This window comes from Camelus dromedarius, chromosome 5, assembly GCF_036321535.1.
Source record: "Camelus dromedarius isolate mCamDro1 chromosome 5, mCamDro1.pat, whole genome shotgun sequence".
Taxonomy (NCBI): domain Eukaryota; kingdom Metazoa; phylum Chordata; class Mammalia; order Artiodactyla; family Camelidae; genus Camelus; species Camelus dromedarius.
The window spans coordinates 11,889,169-11,912,581 of NC_087440.1; the positions used below are offsets into that span (position 1 = coordinate 11,889,169).

General features: G+C 39.9%; 1 protein-coding gene across 5 annotated transcripts in view; it reads right to left on the reverse strand.

Moving 5' to 3' along the window:
- UNC13C (unc-13 homolog C) overlaps positions 1–23,413 on the reverse strand; it is a 599,855-nt gene that overhangs the window by 18,025 nt on the left and 558,417 nt on the right. For all 5 annotated transcript variants that reach the window (XM_064485583.1, XM_064485584.1, XM_064485586.1 and 2 more), the window contains one exon: positions 21,924–22,071. In XM_064485583.1, coding sequence (XP_064341653.1) covers positions 21,924–22,071 — 148 coding nt within the window. The remainder of the gene's footprint in view (positions 1–21,923; positions 22,072–23,413) is intronic.

The window sequence follows — 23,413 nt, forward strand, 5'->3', positions numbered from 1 at the left end:
AAAAGTTTACCTGGAAAAAATGTTAGTACATGTAATTTAAAATACTGATTGGAAATGAGAATTAACTTAAGTGTCCTGTAACTGGGGAATACATAAATAAATAATGAATTATCTATGTGATTGGATATAAGCATGACACACTGACAAGGAGTTACAGTATCGTGTAAAATACTTATGTTGAAATGCTGTATGAAAGGGACATATAACTGCATACAAAGCTTCTGAAGTATTTAAAACAAATGTGAGATGAAACTGCAAGAGAATATATCAAAAGTTCAATAATCTATGAATAATCTTTCTTTTTTTATATTGTTCTGTATTTTCTTTTTTTCCACTATGCATAGTTTACCTTTATAATCAAAATAAAAGAAACCTAGTTAAAACAATGTTTTAAGACTTGTGTCAAGAGGCATTGATTTAATATTAGCTAAAACACAAAATTTATCAATGAATAGGAATTTTTATCTCCTGATAATAGAGCTTTGAAACAGTATATCCATATATTTTTGCAGAAGAGTTTGATAAAGAGATTAAAAATAACTTGATCTTTCAGGATCCTACAAGTTCCTGCAGAGATTAATTCACAAATATTAAAAAAAAAACAAAACAAAACTCAACTAGCCTACACACTGACATTCTGACTTCTTTAGATGTTATCTTATTCTTCATATTTATCAATTTTTTAATGTACCATCCATTTTTGATCACTTATTTCCAATCAAGCTTTAAGTCATCTCTTGCATCTTAGAATAATTCTACTGAGAAATGTCAACAATGATCTATTTTTAACTGTAAATATATATATATATATACACATTTTTTTTTTCTCTTCTTCTCCAGTTCCTTGCTATTTTCCATGTCCTTGGCTTTGATATGATTGATAACCTCCTTGTAGTCCTATCCCTGTTGGCTTCATTCAGTGTCTATTTTCTTGATTCACTGCTTACGTCTCTGGTTTACTTCTTTTCTGTCATCTTTGTAGCCTTTTTCTTCTTTCATCTTTTTGTTACATGACATCCTCCAGTATCAGCCCTGTTCTCTCCTGTCTTTTCTCAGTACTCCTTTCCACAGTTTTATAGTTTCAACTTTCATATTTTATTGTTTTAAATGTATATTTATAGCCCTTAACCTCATCTTCCAACTGAACTCCATTTCTAATTGTCTAACAGATATCCTTGCTTGATGTTTTTATCTTAGTTTAATCTCATCAAGTCCAAAAATTAACTTACGGTGTTTTCAAATCTACTCCGCTTCTCAGCTTCCCCATTTCCAACCTCATGACGCCATTCTTCCTGCTACCCAAGCTCAAATCATTGAAAACCTCACGGAACTTTTTCTCTGCTTCATTTGCTGATCCTAACCAAAACTAAATCTTGCCCATTTTTCTTTACATAGTTTATTTGATTCAGTCTCTACTTCAACATTCTGCTCTCTTAGTTTAGGACCTTATCACCAGATCTAGATATCTGTGTCACCTGCCAAGAAGTCACCTTGCTTTCACACACTTCTGTTATATTTTAGATAATTTAGCAGGACTAAACTTTCCAATCCTGTTACTCTTCTTCTTCTAGTACCAAGGGTTCCTGTTGTTTTGAAGGTAAATTCCAAATTTCCTAAGTAACTCTTGGCTTTAGAAATTCTGCCTATCAGATTCATCCCTCACTACACTCGACGATATCCCTTTTCGCAAGCCTTTCTTGCATATGTTTATATACTGCCCCGCAAAAGCTCTGCCATCTATCTGTGGCTTTCCCAATCACTCCGGCCGACTTGCTTACTGTCACCGGGAGCCACTTCTCTGTTGTTACCACTCATTTTGGCACTTAATATTCTGCCTCATTATGTATTCTTGTGTTTGTTCTACTGATCAAGCTTTATTGTATCATGAAGTTACACCAAGATTAAAAAGTTTCAAAGTTAAGCTAAAAAAACTACATATAAAAATTTTGATAATATCCATTATTGGCAAAGTTGGTGGGATAACTGATACAACAAAGAAATTGGAAAGCAAATTTTGGAGGAGTGTGCATAGAAAGTCTCTGGGCCATATTCCCTGGATTTGAATTCAGGCTCCACTGCATATTAGCTGGGTGACCTTGGGCAAGTTATTTAATCTCTTTGTGCTTCAATTCTCTAGTCTGTAAAATAAGAGTAACAGTAGCACCTGCCTCATCCAGTTGTTGTAAAGATTATATGTTACCACCTGTAAAGAACTTACAAAAGTGCCTGGCATATAGAAAGTCCTCCGTATTACTGATGTTGTTGTTTATTAGAATATCAAACAATTCCCTTTGACCTAGCAATTTCTTTTCTGTGAACCCGGGATACAGGAATATTTGCATAAATATGCAAAGACATGTATGACTAAGGATTTCGTGGCAACATTTTTATAATGACTAAAAAAATGGGATACAACCTATATGTTTATAAATACTAAAATAGTGAGTACATTGTCATATATCTTATTTTGAAATATTATGAATCCATACTAAAGGAGGGAAATCTACATATATAACATGAAAAGAAGTATGTGAAAAATCACATAGCACAACAGTATGCACATGCCACAGTTTTGAGGAAGATAAAGAAGAATGTAAGTGTTCTATGTGCATGATTGAAAGGTCTGGGAGAATAAATATAAAAGTGCACACAGTAGGGATGGAGTCAGCTGAGTGTATTAGCTTTTCCATCCTATACTTCTGATTATCTGATTAGTTCTCAGTGAACAGCTACCACTTGTCAATTAAAATGATTCAATATACAAAACAAATTGGAAGACTGGAGCAGGAAGGTATGGATGGTGAGTTCAGTTCACTAAATTAAAACCCTGTGCTTTCCCCATCTGTGAGCATACACACTTCACTGATGTGGCTGTCATTTCGACCGGGATGTTATCCGCCCTACCAGGCAGATATCGTGAACAAATTGCTGAAGGCAGCATGTGAGCAAGTAATTGAAGAGTGTGGAGAGGAAATTGGTAATGAGCATTGATGGTAGGTGGAGTAGTGTCCACAGTGAGCCGGTAATAGGTACCTGGGTGAGAGCACACGACAGAGCTGACTTCTTTACAGTGATCAGTCAAGAATGCCTACCCAGCAGAATACACTCAGGAAGTGAAAGCCATTTTCAAAGAATCAGCTTTGTTACAGACAGCAATGCAAATGGATCTAAGAACCACCACAGTTATCAACAGGCAGCCCTAGGTTCAAAGTATATGGCTGAGAGAGCGTTTAATATCTAAGACTTCATTGCAGGTCTAAAGACTTAAGAACTAGAGGCTAAGGTTTTAATAGGAAAATGTAACTCTCACTATCACTTTGAGGCAGATACTCTGCAGGAGGTGGGCACAGACAAATTAACTTCGGCGTCAGGACTTGGTAATGTATTGCTCTGACCTTTTTATCAAGAACTGGTCTAATCTAAATGTAATCTGGTGAGGACAGTGTAACAAGATGGAAGGAATTGTAATGGACAGAATGAATAACATTTGTTAGAAAAGAAACAGAAAATAGATGTGGTTCCCCTTCCCAGTAGATACAGTGAATGTAGAGAACTTTATGCAAGAAACCCTCTGTATTTCCTTCTCTTCTTTCCTTTTCTTGATCTTCTTTCATCTGTTTTACTTACTGATCATTCTACAGTACTGAATAAGACTGAACCTGGATATATAAAAATATACAGTTACTATATAGAGTCTAAAAATAAATGAATTAAGCATGATTTCTTAATTTGGTTGCTGATTATTAAACCTGCCACTTTGCTAGGTTTTGTAGGGTGGATAACCCACAAAAGGAGCACAGTGTATTTATTTCCTACTTAGAGAGAAGTAGAATAAATACATAAATAGGTAACTTGTTATGTTTAATCTGACTTTGTAATCTGAAAGACTTGGGTTTGAATCCTGGTTTTACCATTTACTAGCTTTGGCCATGGGCAATCATTTTAACATCTCTGAGGGTAAAGCATTAAAAATCACTTTTCTTTCTAAAGAAAATATTGAATCCGACCCTGAAAAAGAGCAAACACACATGGAGAAACACAGATAAGAGACTGTGTTCTGAAGGAATTTAAAAAACTGGCTTCTAGTAATTTCCATGGCCCAGTACATCCCTGCACCCTGTGGCTTGTTCTAACTTGCGAGTTGCCAGCATTCTTACGGTTTATTTCCCTCTTTAAACTACTTAGAGTTAGACCTCTGTCACAGCCAACCACTGGTTCTATTCCCAGTGAAAGATTTGCCATAGAACTGAAAACCACTGCCCTAAAAAAGTCAATGTATTTTATATATATATAGTTAAAAAAGTAAAGTCAAGTCAGGATTTGAGGCTGGGGTCAAATGCCATATTTTGCAGGAAGCCCTCCCTGAGTCCTCCACCAGAAAAAATCTTTCCTCTGTCACAACTTCATTTATAATTTGTTTAAAGGTTTTGGTATTTTCTGCTTTGATTATAGTTACTTGTATACAAGATGCAATTCAGTAAACTGTAAGCTTTCCAAGGACAGGGATTCTGAGGGATTCCTCGGCGTGACCGCCAGGGCTGCCCCAGCACCACGAGCTCAGTGTGGCCGCAGTGACAGCGCACAGCACACAGCACACATGGAACAGGCTCTGGAGTAGCTTGTAATCCTCTATCGGAAAAGTGTTAGATACACGGTTAAGTGTACTTTAGCCCATGATAGGTAGGAAACTATGCATTCTTTAAAACTCATACTTTGCAAGATTTTTAAATGACACATGAAGATGTTACATAATATTATTGGGAAAAGCAAGCCACCTTGTGTTATACGATATAATATTTATGCCAGGACATGAATGGCAGTGGGACCAGCCAGTCCAGTGTAGGATTAAGAAAAGGTCAGCTCCATAAAGAGACAGGCAAGGGTCCAGGTCTCAGATCAGTAAGCTGAGGGTCAAAGCATCAGAAGCAAATCAAAGATCTGGAAATCTGGGTCTCAGGCATCCGTAGCCTGTAGGGATAAAAGGACCTGTGAATAAGTGGGAATGGACACTTGGAATTTGGTAATGAAGACAGTGGAAATGGTATATTCAGGTAGCCAGGTAGAAAGATAAAATCATACCCAGGAGTGAGCTTTCTGCAAAGTCTATTGAAATAGAGAAGTTCTTTGTGTTTTTACCATTTGTGTATGAACTTGGGGTGGGAATGGTCATAGATCTGGACTGGAATATTAGCAACAGAAGTGATTTTCTGTATATGGCTGGGAGTGAGGTCAGAGCTATAAACAGGGATCTGGCAGCAATTTAACTGTGAAATGATAAACAGCCAGATAAGACTCTCTCAATGTATAAAATAAGTATGTTTTCTCAAAGTTGCCAGTTAAGTGATTTTATGAATATCAAGTATTTTTCTCATTAAAAATATAAGAATCATTTCTTCAAAAAAAACATTGAGTATGATTAAAAAAAAATCATACCAGAATTCTGGGAAGATGGTTTTACAAAAGTAGCATCTTAATTTTTGGATCTTCCAAAGTCCACAAAAAGACAAACAAAGCAACTACTTAGTGAAACTAAAACCCCAAGGAAAACATTTACCATGAAACTGTTGCCAAGGTAGCCCAAGAACCCCTAATCATGAGAATGCAGGAGTCACAGCCAACAGCCACGAGGCTTTTGTGTAACTGATTCCCATTTGGAAGTGAAGCATGGGGACATCTGACAGACTTGACAGCCGGAGAGCCCCACGGTAGCCAATAGGTACTCACTGGACAGTCCTGAGAACCAGCTGGAAATGACAGCTAGAATTTGGACCGAAGGGGCAGGAGCAACCCATACTCTGTGCACTCTACACCTGTCCTACCTAGTGCTTTGAATAGGGGATGGAGTTTGAGTCCAGTCAGGCCAGAGGCCAATTTGCAGGAACATAGAAGGATATGCTGAATCACACCCTACCACTTCAACAGGGAAAATCCAGACTGTGGGAGACTCTACAATCAAGCAACCCGTATTCTTCAAAAGATAAATTCTCAAGAAGAAAGATGGAGGAGGGACTTAGAAAGTAAAGGGACTTAAAAAGGTTTTCAATTAAAAAGAATGAGCAAGATGAAACGCTAGTGTCTAAAGAAACACTCTTGGGTGTAAAACTGCAAAGAGATGCTAAGAACTGATTAACTGATTACTATAATAGTCAAGACAGTGGTCACCTTTGAAGGGAGGGTGGGAGTGTGACTGGGACAGGGAACAAGATGGTAGCCGCTTAAAGGATATTCCTGTGTCTCGTTTCTAGGAAGTTGCCTGAGGGTGGGAGGATTTTCTGCCCACTCTTTGCATGCTTTAACACTATCTCACTTCCAGCCCAGGGAAATTAATCTATTGTTCTCATGGAAAGCTAGAAACAATTGTGTTTATTACTTGTTTATTACTCTGAGTAGTGTGTTAAAGAGCTATTACGATAATTAAGGTGCTTGAGAAATAAAGTTAGCCCCTCTACCTCCAGGCTGCAGAGCTCCATGGAAACTGTCTATGGCTTTGCTTCCCGTGGATGCTTTCTTGGTCCTCAGAGGCCAGTAAGGAGCTAATCTCATCTCAATAGCTGTTAATTGATGGAGAAAGTATCACCTGTTGAATGTAAGCCAGGCTGAACCAGCCAAGAAAAGGGCTAGTGAGGAGAGCAGGGAGAAGACAGGGGAGCTGGAGAAGGAGGGGGAGAGTGCAAGTTAACCCTCTCACTGATGGGCAGTGTGTGGGGAGGACCGGAAATCCCTGCAAAGACCAGAAACTTCTCATCCTCACTATTTCCTTACCATGCCCACTTCCATGTCTCCATTTGGAGGGGGAACAGGGCCTTAGATGGATGGTGGTAGCCTTAGAATGGTACCCAGATGATTTTATTTCCTTCTGCCTGTTGTTCAACTGACCAGCACTGACAGCAAAGTGGGGGTAGGGAGGAAGGGCGCTGTCTGGACCATTCAAACATGCCCTCAAAATGAAAGAGCACAGTGGTAATAACCAGGGAAGTCTTGTACTTTCTGTGATTAGCAAAACTTAAATACCTTTTCCTGCTGGCGGAGGAAGGCCATAGTTAATTTTTATTAGCTGCCTAGAAGACACTGATGCAAATAAGGCAGCTGCTCCATCACTTGGCCCAATGTTTATGTCTTTCTTTTACTCCCTGCTGGTTGATGACTACACAGACCCTGCCGATCCTTCAGTGTCAAGCTAGGGCTTTGCTCCTTCAGCGCATACCTACCACCAAGTGCTCCCTCCTGCCTCTAAATCCACAGTGCTGCCCTGTGACGCTCTTGCAGGCTTGGCTGGGATTATTAAGTAATTTTGTTTGTGGCCTTATCCCCCAGGAGGTTTTCTTCTCTTTGATGTTAGAAACCTCACTGCATTGCCCTCTGTATTCCCTGTAGCATATAGCAGAGTTCCTGGTCCACAGATCATGAAAACATGTTTTCTGTTTATTTGGCTTATTTTACTCATATCCATTGCATGACATGCCAAGTGTTCTTTGGAACTAAGGAATTAACTGCCGGGAAGAGTGAAGTAATTTACTCTAAACTACCGGAGACTAGGGTCGGCAGTGTTCAGAGCTGTGTCACAGTATCTAGCTGGGATAGTCCATGATAAATACTTAGCTAACATCAATCTCATGAATGATCAATCTATGGGGTTATCTTAAGGTAGAAAAGAGGTGAGTTTTTTTTTTTTTAAGAGAGGAAAAAACACTTGTATATGAAAGAAAAAGCTGATTAAGGGAGGATATTCCATAATTCAGAAATGCTTGTCAATAAACACCTGAAAAAACAAGGCACCAAATAGTGAACTGTATGTAGTGCGTAATCAGGTGTTACAGTTATGATATATTCAGAAATAGGAAAGTTCTATATGGACACAGACATCTAAGAGGTGTTTTGTAATCTAATTTAATCTACTTGAGCTCATCTTGTTCTCAAACTAGACTTTCTGTTCCTGAGCTTCTGGCCTGCTTCCCTGTACTCTGAACACAGCCTGACTCTGCCCTTGGGGATACCATATTGTGTTCATAGAAAATTCCTTCTTCTCTAAATCACATGCCTCTTTTGAGATCCATTTCTAGACTTTTTCACACAGTGCTCTTTGGATAACAACTCTATCCTTTTGGGATTTACGGAGGTCTTGCTCTAATGAGGCCAAGGAGCAGACCAGAGCCATCCATGTTCCCATGCTCACGGGTGCTGCTCTGAAATGAGCCTCTAACAGTCCCACACTTACCTGTCACACCCTGGTGAATCAGACTGAGACCTCTAGTAGGAGTGGTGTTCATCATTCCTTTTGGCTCAAATTATTTACTAGAATAAGGGCTTACTAGATGATTATATGCCTGCTACGTTACAGCTATGAAATCTCTTCCTAAAACAAAAATAATCAAAACATGCTACCACTTTAAAAGCAAGAGAGGAAAATCATCTTTTCAGCATCTCTAACTTAAATAGTACCGACACTTAATGTTCTCTCAAGTTTACTTGCAGTAGCTGGGGAGAGACCAGAGAGAAAGGAGAGTGGGAGGTCCATTTTTCTTTAGGTTACAAGTAATATTCAGGAAGAAAAGACACAGATGTCCTTCATTTCCCTAGGGGACAGAAACACAGATAAAACAACAGGCTTAACACACACCCAGAGAGAATGTGTCTAGACGTGGGGAAGAATTGTTCCCTCTACAATGGATCAAAAACTGATGGGGCACCTAGAGGAGATTCTTAAAAACACTGTAGATAACTCTGTTTTGTGGTGTCAGTATGTGATTACTGTAGGAATGACTGCTCTCTTGAGGTTCTTCCGGGGTCCTGGATCCACAGTGACTTAGTCATTGAGAATCTTATTTTTCAAGACTTGAACAGTTTTACCAGTATTAGACAAAAGGTTCTTAACCTGTTATACTATTGTAGATAAAAGTGGTAACAATGATTGCAAGGAGATACTGAAGAAATAGAAATTACCTTGGAAGTTTTTAAAAGATACAACGTCAAAGCAAAAGTAGGGGAAGGACTCTAGTGCAGAGGAGCTTGCTCAGGATTTATCTTGTGTGTGTGTGTGTGTGTGTGTGTGTGTGTGTGTGTGTGTGTGTGTGTGTGTGTGTTGGGGGAGGTAATTAGGTTGGTTGGTTTGTTTATTTTAATGGAGGCACTGGGGATTGAACCCAGGACCTTCTGCATGCTAATCATGCACTCTACCACTGAGCTGTACCCTCCTCCCTAGGATTTATCTTTTCTTGACGAGAACCTCTGAGGTTGGCGTAAGTGCTCATGTGTAGCTGTAAATAGCTAGTGATAGGCTAGTGACGAGGAGCAGTGACTCTAGGCCAAAACTGGTGTCACTCACATGTACACAGCATTACTCTCAATGTCTGAAAAATCAGCTTTCTGATAAAAGCTTTGGTTAGTCGGCTGCTCAATGAAAAATGCCGTGTTAGTAGTTTGAAGCATTTGGATTTGCGCTCAGTTCCACTACTTAATACCCATGTGACTCTTCTCGGCCACCCAGCCTCACCCCGAAGCCCTGTCTTCTCACCTGACAATGGGTGTAGTCTCCTGTTTCCTTACAGGGTCACTGAGAGGATCCAGCGGGATACACAGGTCTGCTCTGTCTGATGCGCATGTGGACCACGTTTGTCTAGGACTCACTAGCCTTGCCGTCTGAGTAACTGTCACAATGTCCTGCTCATTTCCAAACTGGCTTATTCCAAAAGAAAAGAAAAAGCGACTTTCTTCATTTCCGTTTCCAGTCCATCTGCCTATTCTTCCGTTCTTTTCAGTTTCTTCATGGTGACTTTCCTGCCTCTTCAGTGCCATCTTCTTTCCTTTCTTTAATGATGTAGGATATGTTGGCTATGGTTTTGCTCTGCTTAGTTTAGTTCTACCTTGGGGGTTATTATTGCTAAGCGGGACACTCTATCACTTTACCTTGCCTTTTCAGTTAAAGAGAATTCAAGGTGTTTATAAGCCAGGCAAATGAAATGACTTCAAGTGGAAAATGAAACAAGGCATAACTGCATACTACAAGACAGCGATGCAACTTAGAGCTCAAAGGAGCTAACATGTTCTAAATCTATCATAAAAATTTACACCATAAATATATATATATATATATATATAAAAATATATAAAAACAGCCAAGTTTCCCCACAGAAACTGGCTTTTAAATCATATAATATTGTTCATGAACAAAAAGTAAACAAAATAACTGAAAATCATCCCTTTTGTTTGGAATAACAGGCAGGAATTGTTTCTAGGTTTTTCTATTACATATAAAAAGGCAGTGTCATTTTAAGTGGGAGCTAAAATATGAGGAGAACTTGAGGGAAATATGCAAGCCTGAGTGTCAACTTTGGCAAACAGGAAAATGTTTTTGTTTCCTTTCAATAAGGGCCTTTCTGTATTTTAGCTTTTGTTTTTGGTTTATTTGTTTTTGGTGCCATCTACATGAGGATCTTCCTTTGAGGCTGTAAAACATGCTTTAGTTTGAGGGGGAAAAACATTTGTATTGAGTCCATACTTTGTTCTTATGCTTCCTGAGTGTTCCTCTTAACTAGAGGTTTCAGCCTGGAAACACTAAAAAAATTACCTGCAATTAGTTTGCAGCCAGCATCCTAAATTGGCTGTAGGTGGCCTCATGATAGGGCGTCCCTCTGTGTAAGGCTTACAGAATGGTCTCAAAGTGTGGTTCCTGGACCAGCAGCATCAGCAGCTCCTGGAAACCTCTCATAAATGCAAATTCTTAGCGGGGAGGGTGTCTCTCAGTAGTAGAGTGCATGCTTAGTATGCATGAGGTCCTGGGTTCAATCCCCAGTACCTCCATTAAAAAATTAATAATAAATAAACAAACAAACCTAATTACCTCCCCCTCCTAACAAAACCAAAAAAATGTAAAAAGTAAAAAAGTGCAGATTTAAAATTAAAAAAGAAAAATTAATTTAAAAATAAATAAATGCATATTCTTGGTCTCTACCCTAGACTGGGTGAATCAGAAGTTCTCAGAGTGAGGTCCAGCAGTCTGTGTTTTAACAAGCCCTGCAGGTGACTCTCATGTGCACTAACGTGTGAGGACCACACGTTTACTGTCACAGAAACCCAAAATGAGGTGACTCACTTCTTAAGTACACATAAATGGCCAGCACCCTTAGGTCCTTCAGGTGGTGCTGGAGGCCACTACCCAACTTCCCAGTGAGTCAGGCTAACAGCAGCGATGATCATCATTTGCAATTTTCTTAGTTGACCCTAGTCACGAGCTTGATGATTTATCTAGAGGACTCACAGTGAGCTGCAAACATGTCCCTTCTGAAGTGCTCAGACTTAAGAGATCTTTTAAAGCACTAGTAGCTAAAGTGCTCAAATGGCACCACCCTGCCCTGCCCTTCACCTTCCCTTTCCGGGCCACACTTTTCCTCTAAACACTGGCTTGCTCTGACTTCGCTCATCCTCCTTTGCTGGATACCCTCCCTCAGAGCTTGCACCCACTCCCCAGGATTCAGTCATCACCCCCTGAACGTACAGCAGAACTACTGCTCCCTTCATGGCATCTCCCATATGCCCAGTGGGCAGTCACTTTTGTGTCCTGTGGTTAACATTGACAGAAGTAGATAAAACTGAATTGATCATTTGCCTCAAAACAGCTCCCCAGCAACCCTTCCGTATTTTAGTCAGTGGTAGGTTTCACGTATCTGCAAGTTCCCAGGGTTTACCACTCTTCCTCCTTTGCTTGCTTGGCTTTGTAACGACCTGTGATTCCTCCTGCATGGTACTCATATTCATCCCTTCTTACCTGTTCCTGCTATTACTGTGTTTAGACTGTGAATCTTTAAACTGCAAGCCTATTTTCCAAAAGGTTTTCTTCCTGTCTCCCTCCCTCCCTCCTTCCTTCTCTTCCTTCCCTCCTTCCCTCCTGTGCAAACACAGATAGCGCCGCATGAGTGCTTTAGGGTAACCTGTTTGACCTCCCCTCTTTTGGGGCCTCTCCCTGAGGACAGATCAGTCTCTACCCTCCTGGGTCTGACATCCAAAGTTCTCCAAGTTCTGACCACAACCTATTACTTCCGTCTCCCCTCATTCACTCCTCCCTGCAGACTCTACTCTGGTGGCTCTTCAACTCACTTTCCTGGAGGGCTGGTTAAAACACAGACTTTTGGGACCTATTCCTGGAGTTTCTGACTCTGCAGGTGTGGGAGTGAGGCCCAAGATTTTGCAATCCTAACAAGTTCTCAGGTGTTAATGGATCAGATGCTTGTGTCCCCCTAAAATCCATATTGAAGCTATAACTTTCAACTTGTCTGTGTTTGGAGACAGTGCCTCTAAGAAAGTAATTAAGGTTAAATGAGATCATATGAGTGGGGCCCTGACCCAAGAGGGTTCATGTCCTTATATGAAGACACACTGGAGAGAACATAGTGACGTGGTAGCTACCTCCGAGCCAGGAAGGGGGCTCTCACCAGAAACTGAATCATCTAGTACATTCAGCCTCCAGAACTGTAAGAAAAAGTATTTGTTTGTTCAGCCACCCAGCCTGTGGCATTCGGTTACCACGGTCTGAGCTGACTGGCACACCAGGGGACCCTGACGCTGCTACTCTGGGGCTGCACTTGGAGAAGAACTTCTCCCTCCAGGCCTGGCCTCCGTGCCTTGCCTTGCAGGCAGGCCTCCCGCTTCTCCTCCCCTTACTTGAACCTCACACTGTTCTCAGAGCCCACCTGGAGCCACACTTCTCTGAATCCTCCCAACTCTCCTGCCCACAGTCATTTCTCCCTCCTTGAAAGCCCGTAGAACTCGGTCTTTTTAGATTCGTCTGGTTGTTAGCAGAAACTACCTTCTGTGATTCTTTCCCCTCATTCATTCTGTTGTTTTTAGCTTCACTGTAAGCTCCTTGGAGCAGAATTTTCACATGTCTCTCACCCAGCGTAGTGCTTTGTGCCAGCAAGGGCTCAGTAAATAGACAATTATTTGATGACCATGGCATGTACGGAGAAGTTCACAGAAGCTGCAGGTGTGACTTCTTCAGGTGTCAGTGCTGAAGGCGTCTCAGTGCCTCTGAGAGCCCGATGGTGACGTGGAGGTACAGTCACAGGGCAGCATACGGTTACTGGCTTCCTTGCTCAGACTGCTGCATCCTAAGTTAGCTCCTCTTTTTCATGTTTGTAGAAGAGGCACTTTTCAGAATGAACAGTTGCTGAGAGATCGCTGTGCACTAAGCTCTCCATGTGTATTATCACTGTGATCCCAACAGAGTTTGGAATTATTATGCTGCCCATTTTACAGATGGGAAAATTGAGGCTTTGAGAAGTGAAGTGACTTGTCCCAAGGTCATACAGCCGGGCAGAAGTAGAGCAGATGCTTGGGACATGACTGCATGGTTCCCCATTCCTCTGTTTAAACCAATATATCAATTTCTTGTCCCTTCTTCTCCATAAATAAACAGAGACCTTAATGCCATAGGTTTATACAAGCTTGACTTTCAACCTTTAAAGTTGGAGATTTACTATTTCCATGCCACTTAACACAGTTCATATTTCTTTTTCTAAGATAAATCAAACACTTAATAGCAAAGCTTAACTTCTTGTGCCCAGGGATAACTGAAGAAAACATCCCATATCTTTTCTTGGAGGTTACTTATCAAGGGCACATGGAGGTTGCAAAGCAATAGTCTGCAATTTTCAATTAATGCCCTGACCCTACTGGTCGCTGAAACCTGTTCTCAGTGAATAAAAACAGACGTTATGGCTTAGTGGATCCAGAGAGACTGTACTGCATTTTGCTTTCTTGACTCAGTGATTTGAAGAATGTTTTTTTCTGACATCTCGGTTTGTCAGCATTTCCCTAAAACTCCCAACAACTGATTCTAACCTCTGTTTCACTTTCCAGTCAGTCCTAAAACCAAAATAACAGCAATGACAAAAACACTGAAGAGTATTACAATTAACCATGATAAGAAAGTATTTGATAATTTTAAGAATACCTGTTTTATCACTGACTTAGCATTTGCTTAATTTTAATCAATGCATGACAAAATGACTCTGGTCAATTTCTTCATAAAATAAGATTTATAAATGATTAAGTTACATACACATATATTACGTATATATGTTTGTAAATATAATGTGTGTGTGTGTGTGTGTAGTTCATACTCCACACAATTCTCCCAGCCAGAGAGCAATTTTCAGATCCTTTGAATCCTAAGGAGAAAGTCTAATCGGGCTTTTATTCTCGCCCACAGATTTAAATCCAAGGCCCTGAAAGACTTCAAAATCTACCACTTTGAACTGATTATACCTTGGTATTCAATTCAACTAATTTACTTTGCACATCAAAGTGTGTTCTTCCTATTTCTTCCTTTTAAAATTATGATTCAAAAAGTAATACCTGGACTTTTTTTTTATAATTGGACAGTGAAAAACATTCTAAGCAGGCAGAAAAAAAAACCCTGCCATCATTTCACTGCACAGAAGTAAATGTTGCCTTATTATGGAACCCTATAAAAGAAACTGTTTATCCTAAAATTTTATTAATTTAACAAGATTTATTTCCTTGGCTCATGCTGACTGCATCTTGAACCTGCTCATACAGCTCCACTGCTGTTTTCACAGCCTTGCCTCCAACCTGTTTCCCTGCTTTTGTCCTGTCTCCTCTCAGTGTCCCCCCACCCCGCCACTGTACCCTTGCTCAGATCACTTCAGTGACATCTACTGCTCTTGAGTGAAATGATCCTCTCAAAAGAGCACCCAGAGGCAGTGTGGAATGTCAGACCAATAATCCAGAGACCTCTGTCTGACTCTGCAGGGTTGTTCTCAGACTTAAGTGAGGAAAAGGTATTTGAAGAGCCTATAAACCATAGCAAACTGCAAATGTGAGTGGTTATTCGTTAGATCTTCAAATATAATTCCAATGTCAAGTGGTTTTTTTTTTTGCTGTTGTTTTGTTTTAGAAACCAAATAATTTTGATTTTTGTTTAATTTTTTGCTTTAATTTTAGAAAAATATGTACATTACTCGCTAGCAGAATTATTTAAATCCAACTTAGACTTTAAGATGTAACCAACAGCACTTTAAGTGAGGAAGCAGTGTTTTAATAACACTGATATTCTTCAGAGTCTTGGAATGAGATCTGGTTCTCACCCAGCTGAGAAATGAGAAGATGGCCCCTTCCCCTCCCCCACAGTTGTATGGGTAGTGTTCTGGAAAAAACAAGCCTTCAACTATGTATGCTAAAAAATGAATGGAGCAACAATGAAAGTACACCTTTCCTGACCTAGAAATACATATACTCAGATGAATGCACAAAGAATGATAACTTCCCCATTACATGACATACAGCAAACACCTGCTTATTCTGGGCTGTGAAGAATCTTAAATTTTATGAATGATTTCACCAATGACTCCCAGTTGTCTCAGTCTGCTTTCCGATTTTCAGAGAAGAGGAAACACTGGGCAAGATGAACTGCATTATGAGAAAGTGGGATCTGGGATTTTGATGACTTGTCCAGAGTGTAATGGAAATATGCTTCTGAGCGAAAAGCTAATAGACTCTTTTATTCATTTTGGACAGCTCAGTCTTCAAAATGTAATGTTTTTCCTCATTCCAAAGATAATTATTCTGATGCTTGACTTGCCTATTTTAAAATGTTAATCTTTGATGACCCCAGTGAAAGAGTTGGCATGGAAGAAAAACCTAGCAAAGCCAGGAAGATGTGCCTTTGTATCAGTTAGGGTATCACTAGCAAACAGATGGAAATTCAAATTAGGGTAATTGCGGATGGTTTAAGAAAAGAAATTTTGTGAAGGTTTAAGTGAGGGCTTAGGGAAAAGGCAGGGATAGTGGGGCTGTTAACACTCATACTCCCTAAAGCCTGAGGGCAGAAGGAGCTACTGAGATCCAGAAGGAGAGCTCTCTAGGGAAGGCAACTTTGAGAGGCTTGGAGTCAAAGGACACAGTCAGCCTGAATGAATGGCTCATGCCCAGAGGGAGCCTAGGGAATGAATCCCTGACCTCACCGTACTCCCAAGGAGTTTTGGAGAGGCTTCCAGATGGCTGAACCCAACTGGGAGATAGGGAGTAAGATTGAGTCTACAGCGGTAATTCACACAGCCCAGTCTCACAGGGAGAGAGAAGGGACAGATGGAAGATACTCAGCATAGCCTTTCTTTGTAGTTTACTTAGCATCTAGCACAAAGGATGGCGCATGGTAAGTGCTCCTAAAAAAGAGTCAGATGAAAGGATACATGACCTAAACAGAACCCACAAGCATATTTCATTTCTCCCTGGTTGCATTTAAGTTTCATGTAACAGAAAACAGTTTCATGAATAGAACATCATGATTGCAAGAGTTTAATTCTTAATTTTCTGCATTTAATTTTCTAGCATTTATATTTGTTCTAAATTTTACTAAGTACCTACTTTGTGTCTAGCATTGTACCAGGCACTTAGATTTGAAGGATGAGTAAGCAAGGTCCTGTGTTCCTGAGTTTTACATTGGGAGAGGAGAGAAATGTAAATTGGCAATCATGATAAGGCTCTGTGCAAAGGGAGGTGTTAGAAAATGGTACTTCTGCTGGTCGGGGACAAGGGTGGAGAGGAGCTTCATGGAGAGGGAAGACCAAAGCAGTGCCACACAGACACACAGAATAGACTCTAGACGAATGAAACCAAGCTCTATTAAAAAGGGTTTTCTGAAAGCAGGATGCATTTTCTTAACATTCAACTTGGATTCCTGCAGTATAATGACTTTCAATTAATATTCAAAAGGTGCCCTGGCCACTGCACATGCAAAGTAACTGGGGCCAGAATTAAAGGAATCTGGGAAGCAAAGGAAGAAGTTAGAACTTTGAAGTTACAGTCTGTTGCTGACATGGGGTGGGGGGGGAGCACAACTGAAAGATTATGTCCTAAACAGAAGGGAGCTTTCGTCATACTAAAGTGAGAAGTAAGGAGGATGATGTAATAACCCCAGTTATTCAAAACTAGGGAGAGGAAAGTCTGGGCTGGAGGAGGTAATAGTAATACATTCTGCTTTCTTTGCTGATTAAATTAAGTGTGAAGTAGTAGAAAGGGCATTGTCTGTGCCTCTTATCTACATGACTTCAGCAAGTTTCTTAGTCTATTTGCAACTCGTTTCTTAACCCGACAAGTGTTGGTGGGGTTACTCGCAAGGTCAGTAGGAAGAACAGCCCAGTGGTGGACAACTTGCTTTTGGTGCCCAGCATTGCTCAGCATTACTGTAACCTTATCTAACACTTGCCACTTCTTACCTGGGATAGGATTCAGTGGATTCAGAACCGTATCACATCACCATTCTTACTGAAGTTATTTGTGTACAGCTTTTTGATTCTACTGAAAAGCCTCAATCGGGTTCAGATGTCATCAGACCAACCACAATGTTTAAAGAGTGAAACCTCATAAAGTCTCCTCAGTTTTTCCACTGTTTCCCTAAGGAATGCTCAACCTCTCGTCTTGGAAGGCAGTGCTAGCTGCTTGAATCCCACTGTCCCAGGGATAAGACAGAGGCACTGATCTGTTGGATGGGACTCTGGATCTCTGGTTATGTCGGAAAGGCTTATTATCCAAAATGAGAAACCACTTCTGATTGTGCTTTCAAATCAGTATTACACTGAAGTTGGTTACATGGATTTGAATATTACTTCCCCAGGTAAGGTGAAGACACTTATTAGCGTTTTCTCCCATACGTGGCATCAAGGTGAAGTTTCAGCTATGGACCCTGACTCAAAGCTAACTTCTTTATTTTGATGCCATTTCCTCTGCCGACTCTATATTATTCATGTTCAGTTCTCCTCCATTTCTGATGAGAAGAGACTCTTTTTACAGTGAACCTCTTGAGAAAATGGTGTCTTTTCTACTTAGGGACATACCTTCTACAGTTTGAGGGACGTAAGTAGAGACAGTTAATGCTTTATATGTAATGAATGTATTGAAGCATAGTCATAGATTCCAAAGTGTGAATCAGTAGCTATCTGATTTCCATTTCAGATTTAAATATATTATACTCCGCTTTAGCAGGAAACAGGCTATCCTAATGACCAAATTGATCGGATTTAAATTTTAAGAAATTTCAAATAAGGAGGCACTCAAAGATGTTACTCATAAAAAGTTAAAAAGAGGACAGATTATAGAATAAAAACATTTCAACTCATATATTTTAACTTACGTAGTCAATTTTTTTATGAGCCAGTTGTAACTCAGACATAAAAATCCCTTTGTCTATAAAGCTTTGGAGATTTCGGTTCCTCAAGCCCGACACAGGTTAACGCAGCAATTCATCATTTGGTGTCTCATTCCAAATTGTGTTATCCATTGAAAAAAATTCTACTTAATATATTAAAGTTTATACATTTTTCACTGTCTGCTACTGCATGAAATATTCAAAGGGCCCCTGGTATAATGAAATAGCTTTTCAAGAAGCTGTTTTTTATGATGATAAATATTATAATCAAGAGGTGAGAAATGAATTTTGTACCAGTTTCTAAAACTGTAAGTAACACATCCTTGAGAAACAACAAGAAAAAAGTAAAAATTTTCAAGCTCACTATCCCATTTAAATCATAGGGTCAATTTGAAGAGGAAGACTGTGGTAATTATGACAAAAAGTAAAATAATTTCTACTAATGTTATACAAAATAGTTAACAGTGCAAGGGAATCTAAGACACTTTTTATCCATATCTACTGAACAAAAATAGATGGTAATGTGGTGAGGTTTGTTTTAAAGGCAAAATAAATATTTTTTCCTAATAAGAATATACTGTCGATATGCTTGACACGTGGGATTTTAAAATTAAGAATGCAAGTATATACTTTCCTGGACAGTTTCGGCATCCAGAACACCTTTCTCTTTCTACCTCCTCCTAATTCAGTTTTCCCCTTGGCCCTTCTGTCTTCTGAAGCCAAGTTTTTCCTCTTCTAACATGACTTATGTTACATCACTTTTCACTTTGTTTCAGTCTAGTGCTGGAGCAAGGTGTCCCAACATCAGCATTATTACCATTTGGAGCCTTAAGATAATTTCCTGTTGGAGGAAGCTGTCCTGTGCTCTGGACAATGTTTAGCAGCCTCCCTGGTCTCCACTTATAAATACCAGTTAACACGACCACCACCCCCAGATGAGACAACCAAAGCTCTTCAGATAATGACAGATGTCCCAGGGGGACAAAATCACCTCTGCTTGGTAACCACCATATTAGGGCAAGTTGGGTACATGACATTATGTTCAGCTTTGAATATAATTGTGTGGGGCTTCATTTGGAGGTGATGCTCCTAAATGTGAAGTGAATGCAGCAAGAATGGTGTTTGGTTACTGCAGTACATTGCTAGGCTGATAAACATTTCTCATAAATTGAACTCTCAGTTTCACTTGAGAACATAAGATGACTTCTATATCCATTTTGCATTTGTTTATTTTCCAATATTTGAAATAGAAAGAGGAGAGGAGACAGTTTGTTTTCCCAAATTGATATTTCATTTGAACTCTGTGGCTCATAAATTTCTAATGAGACTCTATCCCTTGTAGTTTTTCTTTTTCTTTACTACTAGAGAGAGAGGACATCTAAACCTATTCCAAAGAGAGAACAAAGAAATGGAGATGGTATCCTTTAATCTGTTTTATTTTCGGTTGTCTCATAAAGAACTCTCATATCCAGAGAACTTTCATCTCATCTCTCCTTCCCCTCACTACTTTATAAAGGATATGGTGTTGTTGCTAACTTGACTGTTCAGTCTATGGTGATGAGTACCGAGATGGGATTGTGACAGAAGTAGAAGAAAGGGTATGGAAACTCAGAAATGCTGCATCTGTGACATAGCGAAGACTTTGGCTGGCCTCCATCTTTGATTGAACAATGGTTAAGCTATCTTAGGCGGCGGTATTTCTCTTTTCCCCCTCCCCCAATTTGGAAGTAGAAACAACTACTTGAGCCAGTAGAGAGGAGAACTGTAGAGAGATGGCAGGTGACAGTGGAGAAGTCCCTGTATTCACCAAAGACATGGAAAGAACAGATGAACTCAAGTGGACCCCACTGGAAGGTGGGCTTCAGCCTTCTTGCTGGGACCCCATTCCAGAGGGCTGGACACTAGGAGCAAATATTCACAGAGCTAGAAGCCATAGTTTGTGCTGCAGGAGCCATCAACTGTCAGGGAGAGACCTGGGGCAGATTCCACTCATCAGGGAGCTGAACAAATAGAGGGGTCCCTAGCACGGGGACCCTCAGAAAGCAGTATTTGGATGCAGCTGAAAAAGAGACACTGAAGACATCTCCCACCTCCCCGCCAGTTTCTGCCCCGAAAACCCTGAAGCAGAGAGGGATCTAGGAGATGATGGGGAAGGGGAGCAAAGGGCACATTAAGCTCCTTTTACATCTTGGGTCCTTCAGGCCTGATCCTGCTGGAATGGGGGTAGTTGGGGGATGACAGGGCAGGTAGGAGGAGATGGAAACAGTTTCCACAGAGCATGGTTGTAGGTAATGGAGAAAATGCAAAGCCATTTCATGTCTATAGCCTACCAGTTTCAGTTATGCAAAAATAACTGAAAAAGCCAGAAAGGGGGGGTGGCAAAAAAAAAAAAAAAGACCAAGGCTAAAATAAGTTACGTTGTCAGGGATTACTGGGATAATGAAGCCTCTTATTTCCACCCCCTATACATTTTTAATGTTGCCTTACAATTCACACATTACAAAACAAATACATGTGCCAAATTCCATACACCTAAACTGACATACATACGTAGTTGTTTGGTGTGACATCTATGCTAAAACGTATACCTGAAACAGCAAAGCAGAGTGTTTGTACACTCACATTCTCTGGGACTAAAGCTCTGACACTATGCTAATAAGATGCATTAGAATTGCATTCGTATTTGTAGAGTTTAGAAAATGTTACGGGATCATGGGTTCAAGGAGTCATGGATCTCCTGACAATGCTCTATGACTCAGCTCTTTTCTCCCTTCTGGAACCATCCCAAGATGTAACCTGGGTTTACATATCACATCCAAAGGAGTATTCGGAGCATTTCATTGGACACTAGGAGACAGCACAAAGGACAGATCAGGCACCTACCTAGTACCTACCGTGGCGTTATCTTCAATGTGGTTAGAAAATGAAAATAGCCCTGAAGAAGCAGAGACAAGTCTGCAACATTTTTGTCACAGGAAAAAGTCTGCCTTCTTTGAGGGCTCACTCATGAATAAAGACAGTGTCCTCTTATTTATTTTTACTATTTCTGGGGTGCAATTTATTATGTTCTAGAGTTTGAACCTGCATTTGGCTCTTTTTTGACTCAGACTGGCATTTTCAATAATCTCAGAAATGCCAGATCTGAAATGCATGTAATTACCAAGATATAATAAATCACAAAGCAACCTGAAAGAAAGGAGGTTTAACAGTAATATCCTAGAAGCTTATGAGGTGGGAACTTTGCCACATGAAACAGATCTGAGTTTCCAATAAAACACTTGGCTCTGGGCCCATTTCAAAGTAGAAGTTAGAATTCTTCTCATATAAAATTAACATAAAATGAGATTTCCCTCCTGAAAATCAAGAGCAGGAGACTTTACATTTGAAATCAGGATTTGGGGAATTATTACCATATTTTAGAAGTTACCAAGACCAGCAAACATTAATCTTTTGAGCTAAATTGAGAATATCATAGTTACGGATATTCAAAACTAGGTTTTACTAAATTTTATGACGTTAGAATGAACAGCAAAGGTCAACCATTCCATATAGTTTTAGTATTAAACATATCCCAGTGTTACTGAAATTATAAATGATTCACAAGTGCTAAAAATTTGGTAATTTTCTGTTAACCGTAATCCTCCATTCTTATTAATGCTTTAATTTATACTAGTAAAATTACTATTATTTTTTATAATAATTCTTATGTTGAAGTTTAGGTGTGCTCTGTTGACTCTATTCTCACATGCAATGTGTTACTTACTCTGTGAGGTTTGAGTGTCTATGAATTTCTTTATCAGGGCATCAGTAGTCTGGGTATAAAGACTGAGAGCGTATCTTAGAGACTGAAGATCTGGGCTTTTCTCCAAGTAATTCTTTTTCAGGCCATTTCCTCCTGCATGAAAGTATTGCTAAACAGAAAAAAAAAAAAGTAAAAAAAAAAAAGTAAGCAGTGGCACTTAGAAGTATTGGTGGAGGAATTTTATTGCCGCAGTAGTGAAACTCAGATGGAATAATACAGTATGAGCAACATAAGGTAGATACAAGAAATATTACCACATGCCCATTGCCAAGTCATCACCAGTGCAGGTTCCCTCAGTATTTCTGAAATGTCGCTTTACAGACCCCAGATCCTTGAGGCTTAAGACTTTTCCTCTCTTTCAAAACTTAACTTAAGCAAGTGAAATCATGAAGATGCAGCAGTCAGAATGCTTTTGTTTCGGGTGCCTTGGTGGATGAAAAACAGTATGATAGTTCCTTTCTTCAGGAAACGTGCTCTGATATTTAAAGTGGACAAATATGCTATGGATGTACTGAGAGGGGAAGGTTTCCCTTGGACTTGACTGTTTCTCGTAGGTGAGTGGTGGGGTGTGCTCTGGAGGGCTGTTCATGTAACGAACCAGGGAAGCATCAGATGCAATGCCATATCCTAACTGTAAAGAGCGGTGGGGTAAAGTGGCCCAGGACTAGGCGGAATCTCTGGAGGGAAAGGTGTTCTCCGTCTCAGTGTTTCCCAGACAAGCTCCAGTCTCATCAGACCTGAGCATTAGTGCTGGAAGATTAAAACAGTAAAATACAGGAAGAAGAAGAAGAAGCTACAGTGACGTTTTGTGGTCTCTTGGGACTACTGGGAGTGGTCAGGAAAAACTGTGATAAACTTTGAAATGGGTAAAAAAAGATCCCTGGGTGTCCTGTCTAGTGTACCCATCTGGGTTACCTTTGCTTTTCATTGTCTCTGAGCTATTTAAAACTCTGTAAATTGCAGAAGATGGATAATAATGTAAATGACTCTTGTCCATAGAAATACAAAGTAATTATTCCTGGTGGGCTGCAACTGATTACTGTTCTGCTGACAGATCTGTTTTGCTTTTATTTGTAAATTTATTCCAGCTTTGTACATTGCTTATTTGTATGTGTGGTTCTTGGAATTCTCCTTTGAGCCAGCTGTAGGATCTTACTGGTTCCCTCATTACTTGATGAGTTAAACATTTTTTAGAAGTTCTATAACTGCATGAACGTCTCAGTTATACTCTTTAAAACAAGTGATCTTTAACCATGTACACAGAGCAGCATGGTGACAGCATTCTTAAGGATGACCATAATTTTTACTATCTAATGTGTGAGAAAGAGACCATTAGCCCGTGACTCACCCTAACAGCATCAGTGGTGGGGTCAGCCTTCCTCTATGTTCTCTCTCCCTCTGTTCCTTAACAAATACTTACCAGATCTGTGTTGTGAACCAGACCTTATACC